Below are 16,835 nucleotides of genomic sequence, written 5' to 3'. Positions count from 1 at the left end.
TTCGACAGAGTGGCCCCACCGGGAATCGAACCCAAGACCGCTCGCACCGAAGGCGAGACCGTTAGCGACTACGCTACGCGGGGCCACTACAGACATTGCGGTTTAATATCTTGCGACGCGAACGATTGTTTCTTCCTAATAACAATAATGCTGATAGCCGACGATTGTATGGTAATTCAATTATCTACGGAAAAGCCAGTTGATGCTATCAGCTTAGAACTTCTGCGGCGGTCGTATTCATAATTTTAAATTAAACTGATTGATTGATTGATCTGATTTTAGGACCTTTTCAGAGACGTGGAACTACACTTTAACAGGGGATCCGAACCATATGAGCTCCCGCCGAGAATCGAAACCGGGTCTCCTACGCCAAAGGCAAATTTTAAATTGAAATCGACCTTCTATGGTAGTAGAAGACGAAGAGGTACAATATTTCTGTCTAAAGGAAAAAGAGAATATATTCTGAATATGTTAATTAAAAATGCGTAATATGGAAGTAGATACAAAAATAAGATAATAGTGTGATCTACATAATGTGCACTTCGATTTAAAGAAGTCCCCTCACAAGTGATTACAACGATGAATCGAATTAAGAATAATTCATTTGTTGAAAAAACCCTGGAATATACATTAAAAATGCATTAGAAAGGGCATATAATGTTACTTAAGTTTTTTTTTTTTGTTTTGTTTTGTTTCTTCGCAGGTACATGTCTGTAATCCTGGTACACATTGGAATCCCTGCGCCACAGTACTGTCGCACGTCGCTAGAGGAGCCAAAACAAAATGGTGCAGTTCATTTATAAAGTGGAGTATTGTGTGGTAATTCATTTTCTGCTTTTGAAGGAAAAAATTTACTTTCCCTTTTCAACTGGGAAAAGGGACGTACTTTAATAAGTGTTTGTTATGTACTGTACTGTACACTTCAAGAATTTATTATAGAAGAACAAAGCTTAAAAATAAAAACATTGAACACATTCTGACAAGTAAACCTTACGTTTGGGTGAATCGAGTTGCTGACTGAGACACATATGAGAAAGTAGTACTAAATGTGGTCAGTATTTCAGTGAAGTTGTAGGTGCGAAGCTCCAGGAGTTTAGGAGATACAGCTACCAGAACATCACATGGAAGTACAGAATAGTCTTCATACAGTTGGAGGTAAAAGCTCTGTAAAACCTCTTGTAACGACAAAAGGTGAATAACAAATATATGGGTATATATTAGGACTAGGGGGAAGTCATATAGTAAGGGTATACCTGACGGCGGCCATCTTGAAATCCGCCATTTTGAATTAAAGTTAAGTTTTTAAAATAGGAATAGGGTCATGTGATATATGATTTAAGGCGCAAATTTAATCAGAAGAACAATGGTCACGTTAATTTTGAGTTACCCACAATTGGTAAAAAGTTACAGGGAAATTAAATATTGTTGCAGCATATGTATTAGTCCTTTACCCCACCTTGTAAATTTTGTTTTTATGATAATAATTAAATAAAAAGCAGATGGATAAATATTAGGTCTATGGTAAGAGTTGCCTTGATGGCGGCCATGTTCAAATCCGACATTTTGAAGCAGACAAAAGTTTTAAACAAAACGCATAACATTGACACCTTATTAATAGCAAATTTTACCATAAATCCGACGGTATAACCATTTTTGCTTTATCATGAACCAGCATTTGTTATCGAATTCACAAGTTGCTAATTTAAGGAAAAATGACCAAAGAGGAATTGATTCATAATTGAACTTGGGTCTTTCTTCCAGAAAAGTCCTCAATTAGTACAATCAATATGTAATTCAGAAAAGAGTGCATCACTTGCACAAATGCTCTGCTCATAGTGAGCACACTTGACAAAGGCAATCGAGTTACACTTGACACATCTGTCGTTAACAATTCCGTCAGTAGTCGTAAGGAGCGATCCATTTAATTTTGTGCTGGATAATGATAAAGCAAAAATGGTTATACCGTTGGAGTTATGGTAAAATTTGCTATTAATAAGGTATCACTGTTATGCGTTTTGTTTAAAAATTTTGTGTGCTTCAAAATGTCGGATTTGAACATGGCCACCATCAAGGCAACTCTTACCATAGACCTAATATATATACACCTGCTTTTTATTTAATTATTATTATTAAAACAAAATTTACAAGGTGGGGTAAAGGACTAATACATATGCTGCAACAATATTTAATTTCCCTGTAACTTTTTACCAATTGTGCGTAACTCAAAATTAACATGAATTAACGTAAATCATGTATCATGACCCTATTCCTATTTTAAAAACTTAACTTTAATTCAAAATGGCGGATTTCAAGATGGCCGCCGTCAGGTATACCCTTACTATATGACTTCCCCTAGTCCTAATATATACCCATATATTTGTTATTCACCTTCTGTCGTTACGATAGGTCTTACAGAGCTTTTACTTCCAACTGTATGAAGACTATTCTGTACTTCCATCTGATGTTCTGGTAGCTGTATCTCCTAAACCCCTGGAGCTTCGCACCTACAACTTCACTGAAATACTAACCACATTTAGTACTACTTTCTCATATGTGTCTCAGTCAGCAACTCGATTCGCCCAAACGTAAGGTTTACTTGTGAGGTATTTTTTTTTTCTTACGCAGATTCGCATTTTATGAGAAAAATGTTATTATTAGAAACATTTTTCAAAATTCCTCATAGATGGCGCTGTAATCAGTGAAAACTTGTTTCGCTAAGGTTTTTCTTCAATTACGAGTCTCCTACCTTAGGAAAAAAAAAGCAAGACTTCGAAACAATTCTAATCAAACTTTTTTTTTTTTTTTTTTTTTTGTGAAGGCCTTCATTTTGATGCCCTAAACGTATCTTGAAAAGTACCCTTAATTTGTTTTTGAGGGGGAGGGCTGAAAGGGAAGAAAGTTTAGTCTTTTGCAATCATTTCGAAAATTATCAATTTTTCGAGGAAAATAGTTATGAGAAAAATTGGAGTTTATAGAATTCTACATAAAAAGAACCTTATTTTCCGTAAAAACAATTGTTGCCCATGCCAATTCCTAAACAAGCTAACACGCACGTTCCTTGCTAAACTTAGGCTTAAATGTCAACAAGACTGTCATCAGTCAGTTTAAAGACTCCGAAAACTATGGAGAATGAATTAATCTCAGCCATTTTTGACATTTTATTTCTCACCCCTCCTCATCCTCATCCTCCACGCTCAACTTGGACTTAAACACAACGGGAGTTTCACATTCACCTCAGCGATCCCGAAGGCTATGGACTTGACACTAATATACTCATATTCAATACAATACAATATATTCAGTCTGTAAGTCGTATGTGCATGTTCATTTGTTTTTAAAAATTACTCTACAAACCGAATGTCATCTTCCTAACATGAAAATCTCGTGAGATACTGTATTTATGGCATAAATCTTAAACCACCTCTTTAATAATTTAGAGCTACGCTCAGAAATTATATCAATGTACTTACAGATTTGTGCAATTCTTGAATACTATTTCCATTTCCGAGCTTTCGACTCACCCTTGGAGTCTTGGTTACGAAAGATAAAAATAGGATAAAGAAAAAGAAAAACATCAGGGGGGAAAATAAATCATAAAAAAGGATGTACAAAATACATTATTAGTGTCCACTACAAGCCTACAGCCGATACACAATACAAACATTATAAATTTGCTCATTCTATAAATACCAAAGCAAATATTTGGAAAAAGTTGTTTTTACGTGTCATTCGACTTACCTCTCTTGAACCAAACGTACAGATAGAGATTAACCATTTATCCTCAGTGACCAAGACTCCAGGAATTGAGTCGAAAGCCCGGAAGTGTACAAAGAACAAATATTATTTTTATAGACGACCTCCTCCCCATCAAACAATTTAAATAGCCTACGGTCTATTCCAGACGATGGTCTCTTTCTTGAAGTTAATAAGTTGCTCAGAAGTAATCAAGCAAATGGTTTGCACTTGTATCCCGGACAAAAAAACACAGACATTCATTTTTATATATAAACCTATAGTAGTGTATAATATTTTTGTTCAGACATAATTCGGTCTCTGTTTTTGAAATGATTCTACGGAAAATAATCTAAGAATCTTTTGGTGTAGAATTTTATAAATTACAATTTTTCTCATAACTATTTTGTTGGAAAAATATGTAATTGCAGAAAACAAATCCTCCCTCCAAAAAATATGGCTCATACCAAGGGTGAATTTCAGAATATCCTGAGAACATCAAAATAAAGATTTCTACAAAAATTTAACTTGTACGGAATTTTTTGCGTGGGCTATACGGAGTTTTTTTTTTCTTTCTTTTCTCTTCTGGAACTAGAACGGATTGTCAACAGTCTGCTATACTACTATTATGATGAATCTAATGCTCACTGCAAAAGCAGCTGATTTTGGCATAGAGGCTGAATGGCATTTTGCTGCAACAAATCAGAAGAGGGGCCTTGTAACGGTGTTGGTGGCACAGTGAAAAGGCCATCAACCGAGTAAATATGCAACATCCATATGATAATACAATTCTCCATTCCGGCTGCTTTTTTGAATAGGTGGGCAGTGGCAAACTTTACTGAAATGAATTTTACATTGTCAGTCAAGAAGAGTTCAACGAGTTAGCAACATTCCTACAAGATCGCTTCAACGAAGTACAAACAACTCTTGGAACAAAGAAATTCCATGCGTTCATTCCTGCAGATTCAGATACTCCCAAACTTTTTGTCATGGTTTCTTTGTATTGCCAGAGCTCATTGGAACAGATATTCACGAAATTCAACAACCTGGCAATGGAAGGCGCAAATGGATACATAACAGCAATCCGTATCAACAGATGGTGGCTGACGTATATTTTGGAGAGAGATGAAAAGAAAGTGACGTTTCGCTATTCAACTGGCCTATTTCTGCTTTTTATATATCCTGGGAAGCTAGATGTTCCCTAGATTCATGCAATGAATGTTCTGCGTGACGTGAACCCTGTGATCCCAAAAGACTGACTATACATGTTGCCTGACAAAGATATAATGACATCCGAAAAAGCCTTTTAAGTTCATTGCAAACTAATTTGTATCCACAGAAGATTTAAAGTTTCAAATATGGAAAGAAATCTAGTCAATATTGAGATTGCTTACATTGTATCCGTGTAAAAGACAACCCTTCTTGTTAGAGGATTTAAATAGGCTGTGCTACTTTCTTAGGTAACATCGTGAAATCACCTAACAAAGAAGGTTGTCTTTTTCACGAATAATCTCAATTTATAAATATGTATGCCATAGCGTTCATTAGTAAAGATTAGTCAATGTTCTTTTTTGACACTGTGGTATGCTATTAATGATTTTTTTTTTTTTTTTTTTAGTTATTTATTTAATGAAAAGCCTAATTAATGAGGTTTTCAACTCCAAACTGGAAGTGAGAACTCTTCTAACAAATGATCCATATTAATTTCAAAATAAAATTTTGGGAATTATTTTTATAATCCGATTTTTTTTTTTTTTTTTTTTTTTTTTTTTTTAAGAAAATCAAATTTACAGTTTTGATTTTTCATGAAAAATATTTAATTACAAAACTTCTACAGTGTTATATATCACTTGAAAGCTCTTTTCATAGACTTAAATAACACATTAACCAACGTCCTGAGTCCTTACGGTCAGCCGCAATTACGTCGAACAAATGTCACGCAATTTTTGGTAAATTTTGAAACTTAGGGGGGGAGGGGTTGTAATTTCGAAACAAGTTCACAAATAAACTTGAGCTTTCTGTTTGTTCCACATACTGATAATATTCAGAATATAAAATGTCAAAGCAATATGTAAGAGTTGGACGAAACCATGTGTTGATTTGTCGTGTAATGGCTCTATCGATAAAAACTGAGAGTTCGTGTGTTTAATAATCGCCGTTTATAGCGTTTTGTATGGAAACAGAATAAAGTTGAACAAAATAAAATCGCAGCTCTTCATTGCTGTGTAGCTATTTAAGGCAACATGATTGTTTACAAAATTCATACTAGGAATATAACAATCTATTTAGTATTTCCAGGATACATTACAAGTGAGAGTTAATATACTATATATATACTGTATAAATATATACTCGCCACGAAATAGAGATTTAAGAAAATAAAATAAAATAAATGATGCAGAAAGAGTGCAAAGTGACTAAACGATGCAGAATATAAAATGTACATGTATCATATTTGGGATAACATGAAAACGTGCTAACAAATTGCAACATGTGAAAACTGAAACACTTATTACTTTGTGGATACTATGACAAGAAAAAAACAGTAGAAAATCTATTGAATGATATACGTTATTCACTAGTAGAAGATAAGAACTGTTTATAATCTCAAGGAGTGGTTCAGAAGTAGCTATAATAATGATATTGAATAATAATAATAATAATAATAATAATAATAAAGTATCGAAATCTCTGTATTTGTATATACGTTTATTACTAGAAGACACTTCTTTGTTATGCTACTTGAATACAACAACGATGACTGCTGCGTGACGTAGTAAGTTTGCTGTAGAAGCTTTAAGGAAACACTGCTGAGGAAGATGCATATTCCCATTGAAAATTTCGACAATTACTAAATAACGAATGCGTATCAGGATTATTACAAGTGAATATTTGAGAAACAAATTTAGTTTGTAGTTATCGCCGAGTTCATGCTGGTTCTTGATCTGTGTGTTTGTCTTTATTTACGTGTATACTCATCCTGGTGGCACAGGACGGACCCATCGGCTTGCCCTGCCCTAAACCTTTAGAACGTGTAAATCCCTAGCCCCCTTCGTGTCGAAAATAAATAAATAAATAAAAATTAAAATTAAAAAAAAGAACCTTCGTAAGTACGTGATTAGACCTGGTGAGGATTCATTAGTGTGCAAAATTTGCTGGAGAGATTCCTCTCTTTGTGAAAAATTTGATGACAGACAAACATACGTTCTTTTATATATTAATATAGACAGATAAATTTACAACCACATAATTTAGCATGCATATTATAAATCATACCGTAATGCGTTAGTTAAATCCCTATAAAGGATTTTTTCAGTTTAACATCCTTTTCTGCAGCGACGCTATCTGAGATGTGCACCTAGAGCTTAAAGTGGGATGCGAACCACATGAGCTCCCGTCGGGATTCGAACCTGGATCGCCCACACCACAGACACGTGCGCTAACTGCTTATAGTGCTCGCGCCGAGTCGTGAAGCTTTGGCTCTAAACCAATCATAAAAATGTTTCGCTTGAGCTCCGATACATCGGAAAAAACTTCCGTACAATTCGTGGAGCCGCTTCCCGAGCGCACACTTGGGGAAACGTCAAACAGCTGAAATTCACCAACAATGTTGCCGAACTTTGAAGACATAGTAAATGAGTTTTAAAAAAGGTATTTAAAAATTACTAATAATAATAGTGCACAACAATAACTACTGCAACAATTATTCTAAAACGATAACAATAACACAAATAGTAACAACGAAAATATAACACAACAAAGAAGCAATTAACAAAATGGAACTTAGCGCCAATCCGACAACACTATACTCTCGGAGATGTCTTCCGTGTAGCGCGAGACGACACTGACAAAATTGGATGGGTGGGGGATGACAATCGGAACACACCCTCGCGTTCTATTGGGTGGTGAAATCAGTAGACCTCGGCCAAGCTTCACGGCTCGGCGCGAGTACTATAGTTACGGGAGAGGTCTCCTTGTAAAGAAGAATAAGGGTTTTCTTTAGGGAATTTCCTTTGAATTTTACAACGACGCTCTATTTATAATCATATCAGGTTGGTGGTTCTAAAGTTAACCTGCGCGGAACGCGACGTCGCCTGTAAAACACGATTCATGAATATACTACAAGTCAATTTTGTCAAAGTGCTAGGTCATAGCTATGTAATGAATTACTAACGGGACACCACAAAATATTCACCTAAGCCAAAACCCAATAATCATCCTAATATATAGCCTCTAGTAATGACCATCACATACAAAATTTTACCCCATAGAAATATTACATCCATTCACATTTACAAGTAATTTACGGTGTAGATTTACTGCACGGAACCCCATATTTGTAAAATTTACAGAACTAGTTCATAATAATATCTTAATACACCAGTGTGTAAATAATCGAAATATGTTGTGTTCTTATCTGTGAGATATGATCTACGCAGAAGTGCATTACTTATATACTTATATGATCTACGAGAGTTGCAAATGTCCCGGTTTTCAATGAAAAACTTAACTGTCCCGAAAAAGGCTTTCGGGACGCCTGTTTGTCCCAGTTTTCGTTCTGCGGATAGAAAAAATCAGCCTGCAAGAACTAGGATGTCTCACCTAAAACTTTTGGGAAGTCTGCGTATTGCTAAATGCTAAATTTGTATTTCTTTCAGGGTATTTTTTCTGACCCAGGTGATGACGCAAAAAAGAAAAAAGTATCTCTTCAATCATCAATAGGAGGGTGTGTCGTGATTGGCGCAATATTTAGGACCTGTTAAAAAAAATCGAAATTCAGAATAAGGGATACCAGGCAGCTCTTATGCTATATTTTCACATTCTTTACGCATCCCTTCTGAGACTTCATTTGTGTTAACTGTGTATAAAATAAACTGGAAAATTGAAAATAGTAACCTAAAAACACAGGTAATTAATTGATTCTGAGCTAGGGTTACCAATTCTGGAAAATAAAAAAACCGGCACCTCCTCAAAATTCCCTTTGATATAGGTCTAAATGTGAAGTATCTCTGTTCGGACCCATCCATGGGAAGGAAATGTGAACAAAAGTGCATTAGCACCTGTATTACACATATCCTTAGTACATTCACTAATAAGCTTAACGGATACATTGTGCTATAAATGAGAAACTGAAATCGGCATTGATCATTTTATTGTATTTACCGGTAACTGCCACTTCTTTAAAATTACCGAAACAGATTAGGTATGTTAATCCTTGCGTGGCAATTTTGGATTTGGAAAATGAAATTTATTCTTTAAACTTATACTTCAACTACAGGAAATTGCTTTAAAAAGTCCTTGTTCACTCTCGAATAAATGTATAAAATTCCTTACAAGTAAATTTGCAAGTTTTCCCTGAAACAGATACAGTCCCTGTCATCTCTTTAAAATTATCTAAACTGATGAACAAAATATATTAATCGTTGATAGATGATAAAAGGTAACAGTTTTGGATTTACAGAATGAAAGTTACTTATTAAATCTCTACTTCCAACTAGATACAAACTTGAAGAAAGAAAAAAAAAAACTGTCATAAATGGGTTGGTAAGAAGTTTGTACCGGTCACCGACTTTAATCAAAATAACAGCAATATTTCCGTGACAAACAGGAAAGTTGGCAACCCTATTCTGACCAAATGAGGAGAAACCCTGACCTTACATATAGCCTGAGATTGGTGTCCCGGTTTTTTCGTTTACAAAATATGGCAACCCTAAGGTTACTGAAAATCTAACCTGTTAAGCACGGATTTGCCCATAAGGTAGCCATTAACTACAGTACACGAAGTGAAGTGAAGTATCTAAAGTCAGTGTGTTAATTTATCACGCGCAATCATAGAAGCGTCCGAGAGTTAAGGGATTCACACACAAATGTGCAAGCAATGAAAACACTTCGGGTATTACCTATAACGTCCTTAGTGACGTTTTAATACATAATCCAACACGTAAGATGTTTTCATATCATACTCAATGTTTATGTCTATCATCGCTGAGGCACCTGCTCTCTAGGGACGCACCCTAGCGCGGGAACCCCTGCCGCGCTCCTGCCCTAACTCAGGCAGCTTTTATGCTTTTAAGTTGTTATGTAGCACAAGTTGGTTAGTGTATTTGGTAAGAGTGTACTTTGAGCAGAACAAGTGATCTTGTGACAGGATGTGATATTGGAGAAGAAATAAAATCAATGTTATTTGTCGGTAATAGGTAGGATTCGGCTAGATCACATTAAATTATATCTTTCCAGCCTTAGTAAAAAGTGAGTGTCAACAAAACCACCTGAGTACCAGTGGATCGATGACCAGTGATTGGTTGTTGGTCTCACTGCACTAATATTCTACCGCAATATAATCCCTATCAAAATAATAATTTTAAATGAAAAGATTCGAATTTATCCTGTATTTTGTGATAATAAACGCAATATATATAACCTTTAACAACAGATGCAGCTTTATTTCAACCTCACCCGTCTTTGAACATATAGTATTTACTGCGTATGCGTTCGCTCGCCCACCCCACTAATTTGAAATTGTAGAATATAGTGTGTTCCATATCGAAAAAATGTTACAATAAACCACCTTCCTCTCGTGTTATAAAACAGAAAAGAGAGCATCCGGAACAGAGGCAGTCTCGTTTATATAACGATTTAAAAAATATGCATTTCCAAGGTAACAGTAGTAGTCAGTATCAGTGCGTTAATTATATACGAACCAACAGAGCCTTACGCTTTGGAAATTATGCGACGACAATAAGCTAGCGGATCTTGCTCTTATGTCTCTTGCTGCCGAAACACGTGTGACCTGCGGAGTAATTCCTTTCGCTTTGTTCACATGTACTTTGTTCTAAGGCTGGAAAGACTTTAGGTTAGGTTCGGTTCCTATGAACGTTTTGCTCAAAGTGCACTTTTGCCGTGTCTTTTGCACAATAGCTTTTTATCATGTACGTACACTGAAGCCCTCCTAAAGTCAATCTGGACAGAAGAATGCAAGTCTACCCTCCAAAAATGATTGTTTAAGATCCTGAGTCGATACAATTGACTTATGTATGGAGTCGTACAATAAATCTACACCTAACTTACTGATCATGTGAAAAAGATCTACAATGGCCTTAACAAAATACTTAGTAAGGCTGATGACTATTAGAATCCTGAATAAAAATAAATGAATGTAATTTTCAAGTAACAAGTCACAATTGAAAGTGAAAAACAATATATCGTAGATAATACCAATATAATTTATTTTGAAAAGCAGATTTTTCAATAGTTTTGGTTGATGAACTAATATAGCTCGCTATAAATGCTCTCTTAATTAAGGAACTAACTTAAGTTTTGCGATTCTAGCACCATTTTACGATGGAGCTATCATCTCGTAAACCCACAAACCTTTCGTCGTATTCTCTGCCATTTCTTGAAACACCTGTTCCAGTGACTGAAAGAATTAAGTAAAAATTGATTCTTAAACAACTGATGTCTTTGAAGCAACTAAGATATATTCTATTTTATTTTTGAAATATCTCCTTGTGAAAACAAAATAGTTCACTTCACAACACGCATAGTTAACTTGTTTTGTTTTCGATTTACGCTGTGCATTAGTGCATCCTGCATATCACATTTTAAATACACGTTTACTTCGCTTTGTGACCCGTATTCGGTATCAGCTTTAGAAAAAAAAAATAATAATAAAAGAAAACCTGAAAAAACACAAAAGAGAAATGTAACTGAATAAACATTATGTATAAAGTGATGTATATACAATTTCTACATTTATAATTTGACAGGCTGCTATACAGGGTGGCCACAAAGTTCCATTACTACTTGATAAATACTAATGTACGTTTCCCCTTAACCCTTGATAAATGCTAATGTAAGTTTTCCCGTTACCCCTTTATAAATTGTAATGTAAGATTTTCCGTTGTTTCAGATTGTGTGAATGATGGCTGAATGATGGCGCAATATTGAAGAACGTGTTTTTGTACTTGCCTACCCACCACGATGCCCAGACTTCACCACCTGTAATAATGCGCTATGGGGGTACATAAAGGGCACCGTTGCACAAATCCGTTACCATATCACTGCTAAGCTATGAAACAAGCTTTTACTCAAGTTACACCTGTAATGCTCTGCAAAATGTCGCACAGAACCTAGCAGTTTATTATCCTTTGTCATGAGAATGACAGTTGACTGACTGATCCTTTGGACACGTAATGTTTCCTATCTCAATAAAACTTCTCGAAAGCATTGTTGTTCATGTCAATCAGTTCTTTCCGTGTAGGTATTTACGTTTTCAGGAACGGGACTTTGTGTTTACCCTGTAAAATAAGCATACTCAACATAAATGGCATTCTGTTATTTCTTTTGTCCTGAATGAATTAACAAAAACAAATAAACTAAAATAACTTGAAATAAATTGTATGTGAATACTCATTGAAATTTTGGTTTACGACTTACACATTACAAATTATTGATTTAAAGTTGGTTCTACCACAACACTAATATTAGTAGTTTTCGATCATTTATTACGTCACAACTCAATTCTTCGCATAAATTATAACCTCCCTTGAAATGCAAATTTGCAAACATACTGGGACAAGAGCCAGTTTACTTTTAAAGAAGAGTGTCTAAACCGAATTTTATATTCCTAATTTAACACACTCGTGAGGTACTAAATTTTTTTCATATGTATTTTAATAAATTTAATTTCATGATCCTAAGGAGATCTAAGGTTTATAATTATACCAAGATTCATTTTCATTGGTTCAGTGCTTATTGTGTGATGGAATCAAACAGAAACTCTCTGTCACTGATGTAGATTAAGCATAGTTTGAAACTGGGAATACGAGCATAAATGGACAAGTATAGTAAAAGGGATGTGGATTAGAAAGTTGATTAGAACTTATTTATGGTATGTACAGCTTTCCAGAAAGCGTATCCGAGGGCAACGGTGGTTTAGTGGTAGAGCGCTCACCCGTGGTGCGTAGAGTCCCTGGTTCGATCCCGCCTCTCAAGAAGTGGACTTTGTAATGAGCAAAGATCGTGTGTTTTTTTTTAGGGTTCTTCCATTTCCTTCCACTTTCTACATTTCACCATTTCATTCATAATCATCACTGTCTCCCTTAGATTTGAAGTACTATATAATCGTGGGGATTAATATTAACTAAAAAAAAAAAACAAACAAACAGAGAATTGTATTCAAAGCTTATTTGGTTCTGGAGATTTCTCCTACCGAAAATTTACATTATCATTAAAGGAGACTTACATTACCATTAACTCCGCTCCCTATTCCGATTGTATGTTTTTCAACTACTTCTTTAAAACTTGTGGCGCACCAGGCACCTCATGAATTCGTCCAAACTGAGCTCTATATATCTAAGAGTCCTGAACCAAATACTTCTGTCGTTAGCTCATCTAATGAATCTCCAAAAACACTATGTGTTATCTGTAAGTGTGATATCGAACAAACTCCTTCGCGATATATTGATGACATCAAATTAAACAAGCATGTATGTCGTTGTGTTAGGGATCTTTTAGTCTCTTTAGTTTGCAAGCTACTTTCAATTTTATACCTGATATGGCAGAAGATGAACTGGTGGATAATGAGTGGACAGTAACTGGAGCACAAGACAAAATTTGATTTAAACGTTGAGCTTCAACAGCCACCTTGAGAAATTGAAATATAGTACTTGTACTGATTATGGCCCGGGTCCCTAATGGCCCACAGGCAATATCTCTGCAGATTTACGTTGGTGCTACTAGATGACAATATAAAGGATGTCCTCATGACAACGTAAACATATTTGCGCGGCTCAGAGGACAGTTCATATTGTCATGTAGTAGACCAACGTAAATCTGCAGAGATATGGTGGGTGGGCCATATTAGGGCCCGGGCCATAATCGGTACAAGTACAATAATTAGACTGGTCAGATTAGCAACAAATGACACATATTTTAACACCACAAAAATGTCTCGATTTTCTAGAAAACTACGCATGATAATTCCTCGTCAATGATTTTATGTGATTCATCTCAATGTGATCTCTCGATAGATATATGTATTGTGTTTGGACAATATAGTGGAAATCAAAGATCAACAAGGTCACAGTAGTCATTGACCATTAAAGAATCTTTCGGAACTGGGAGGAATACATATCATCATCATCATAGGTATTCTGCCATTGTTGGCAGGTCAGTTGCAGCAACTGAAAAGCTTCCATGCTCCACAGTCTTCCGCTGACCTGTTTGTCTTCACGTACGTTTTTTCTGTTTCGATATTGTCCATTTATTCTGGCCTCCTTCGCCTCCTCCCTATCTTTATGTCCACTTACCTTCTAGCACGTCCTTCGTGATACAGTTTCTTCTTAACCAATGTCCCAACCAATTTGTCTTCCTCTTCTTAATAGTACATAAAATTGTTCTTTTCCCTCCGACCGTTTCTAACACCCTCCCTTTAGTTTTCCGCTTGATCTGATTACTTCTCTCCAATGATGTTCACACCCACGTTTCGAAAGCTTGATCCGTATGACCACAAGAACCGCTCAAGAGATACGTATCGTAATCAAAACACAAGAAGTGGATGGAAAAGAAAAAGGATTCGGTAATCTTAAAAGTGATGTAGTGCAATTCAGCAAATACATGAGGAAGAGGAAGGCCATTGGACACCACAAAATACTAGCAGACTTGCTCAAGGGATTAGGAGACAATTAACTGAAAGTACTGACTTCACTTATTACCAAGAACTATCTAAGTGGAGAATGGTTGAAGGGTTTTCAAGACATTACAATAGTTGTATTACCTAACAGAAGTTAGTTTCATTTCACAATGTGAAACTACGGCAGACAGTGGCGTATTTAGGGGGGTGGCTTCCGGGCTTAAGCCCACCCCGAAATCTTACTTAGTATAGTAAAGTAAATTAAATATCTTGCAGAATTTTCACACTTCCAGGCAAAGCCCCCCCCCCGAAAGTTAGCAAAACCCCTCCCGAAACAAAATCGTAAATACGCCACTGACGGTAGACTTCCAGATTATGCGAATTCAATACTCGAACTTGAACACTTCGCATGTAGCTAAAGAAGTAGAGGAAGAATAGAAGAGAAAATAGAAGAGATTATAGACAGGGAGAAGAGGGATGAATGCATAATTGTAATGGAAAAAATCATTCCGTTGCAGGAGAAAAACAGGACGGTAATATCGTAGACAAGTATGGTTTAGGCGAAATAAATGAAAGAGGAGAGGGATTGGTTAATTTCTGCAGACAGAATTCACTAGTAATTGAGAACACTTGGTTCAATCAGCACCAGAAAATAAGATATACCTGGAAACAATCAATAGACGAAATCGAAAATATCAAATACACTATGTTATGACTCAGGACAGGTATCAGAATAGCTTGAAGAACTCGAAGGTTCTTTACGGGGACGACATTTTCTCTGATCATAACCTTGCGGTGGCCGAAGTGGATACTACTGCAGAAGAAAAGTAGGCAACAAGCTGTTGAATAGGCCTACTGAAAAGCTGAAAAATGAGGAAGTAAAAAAATATTTTCGTTGAAAAATTCGAAGAAAAATGATCAAACGAGAAGAGAATAGATGCAGGTGGTAATAGAGGTGGGAGCATTAAACTTTGCATACAAAAGGCTGCAGAAAGTAATAGTAGGTTACCGCGAACACAAAGTGGATAAGAAACCATGGGCTACACAACGAATGTTGCAGAAAATAAGGGTAAGAAGGGCGTGGAAACAGGTTGATACAGAAGAGGGCAAGATAGATGTTTAGGAAGTAAAACAACAAATTACGAAGGAAAATAGACAGAACAAAAGAAGAGTTTTACAAAAGAAAATGCGAGGGCATAGAAGAATTAGAAAGACTTGGGAAAATATGGAAGTGTACAAGGAGGTGAAAACGTTAAACTGAAAAGTATTTTCAATATTAAACTAATGGTAACTCGTGTTTCTATTAGTTGTACATTGTGATTTTATCGTTGTTTCGAAGATTTCAGATTACAAAAATTCAACTTAAGATTTACATAAATTTAATATAAGTGATAGACTATACAATATTATGAAAACCTATTAATCTAACAGATGTTAAGTACTCGAGGATGAATATTATTATTATTATTATTATTATTATTATTATTATTATTATTATTATTATTATTATTATTATTATTACATTATTCTGCATTATATACTTCAATATGTAAGTTATGATATTTTTTGTAAGTATATAGACACTTTAACACTTATGCTGCCTACCATCAGGGTGTTCTTCATGTTGGATTTCTAGCAAAGGGTATGCGCATTACTGCGGACACGTACTGGCAAACCACGGACAGGCTGAAAGCAGCCATTCTTCAGAAACGAAAAGGGCTCTGCATAGAGGGTGTTGTTATTGCATGATAAAGCACGATCACATGCAGCATAACAGACCCGCACATATCGTGAGATTCAATTCCGAAATTCTTGACCATCGTCCATATAGCCCTGATGTAGCCCCTTCTGAATACCATTTGTTTGATGGATGGTTCTATGTACCGTCCCAAAAATTTAAGATGGGTGCGTCAATATATGGAAAGGAAATGATCTGTACTCAATCACAAAATCATATAAGGTGATAAACCCTCATCAAAGGGGAAAAAATAGGTCGAAACCTGCAGAAAATTACATTTATGGTAATTTTAAACCCATGAAAGGGAACGAGATGGACCATCAAAACTTGCAAAGGTACCGGTCCTACACTACCATAACATTTTTTTTTAATTTCACTATTTCTAAAATGTAAGGGGTGTGGGTCTATGTACCCCTCCCAACATTTAGAAACGATGATCCTATGCAGAACTGCATTATGCCTCTGTGCCATGAACACAAAAGTTAGGCCAAGTTCCGTTCATACTACTGTAGGGTCCCTGGCTCGATCCCCGCCAAATAAGTTTGTGATGGGCAACATCGTAGACTTTTGGAAATTTCATGACGGCCTTAGGCTGAGGTCCAGAAAATTGACCTATTACCTTTCTCCGCCCATTACATGGTAGTGAAACAGGTATTTTTTCTGAAATCCGATGTTGCCAACAAATTCGAACTCCATGACAGCTCTCAGCTAAAATAGGAGGGGGTGAGTAAA

At 35.8% G+C, this 16,835-nt stretch overlaps 1 protein-coding gene across 11 annotated transcripts in view; it reads right to left on the bottom strand.

Moving 5' to 3' along the window:
* LOC145668721 (uncharacterized) overlaps positions 1-11,742 on the bottom strand; it is a 96,457-nt gene extending 84,715 nt beyond the window's left edge. For 3 of the 11 annotated variants that reach the window (XM_081736831.1, XM_081736834.1, XM_081736836.1), the window contains exon 1: positions 11,043-11,082. In XM_081736831.1, coding sequence (XP_081592957.1) covers positions 11,043-11,067 — 25 coding nt within the window. In that variant the 5' untranslated portion in view covers positions 11,068-11,082. Of the gene's footprint in view, positions 1-10,447; positions 10,472-10,800; positions 10,823-11,042; positions 11,083-11,103; positions 11,373-11,700 lie in introns of those variants that run through there. The other 8 variants (XM_081736833.1, XM_081736838.1, XM_081736839.1 and 5 more) reach the window with 7 other exon arrangements.
* Positions 11,743-16,835: the final 5,093 nt, after the last annotated feature.

Source organism: Thermobia domestica, chromosome 13 (genome assembly GCF_964235325.1).
Source record: "Thermobia domestica chromosome 13, izTheDome1.hap1.1, whole genome shotgun sequence".
Taxonomy (NCBI): domain Eukaryota; kingdom Metazoa; phylum Arthropoda; class Insecta; order Zygentoma; family Lepismatidae; genus Thermobia; species Thermobia domestica.
This window is presented reverse-complemented; position numbering and strand designations above follow the sequence as displayed.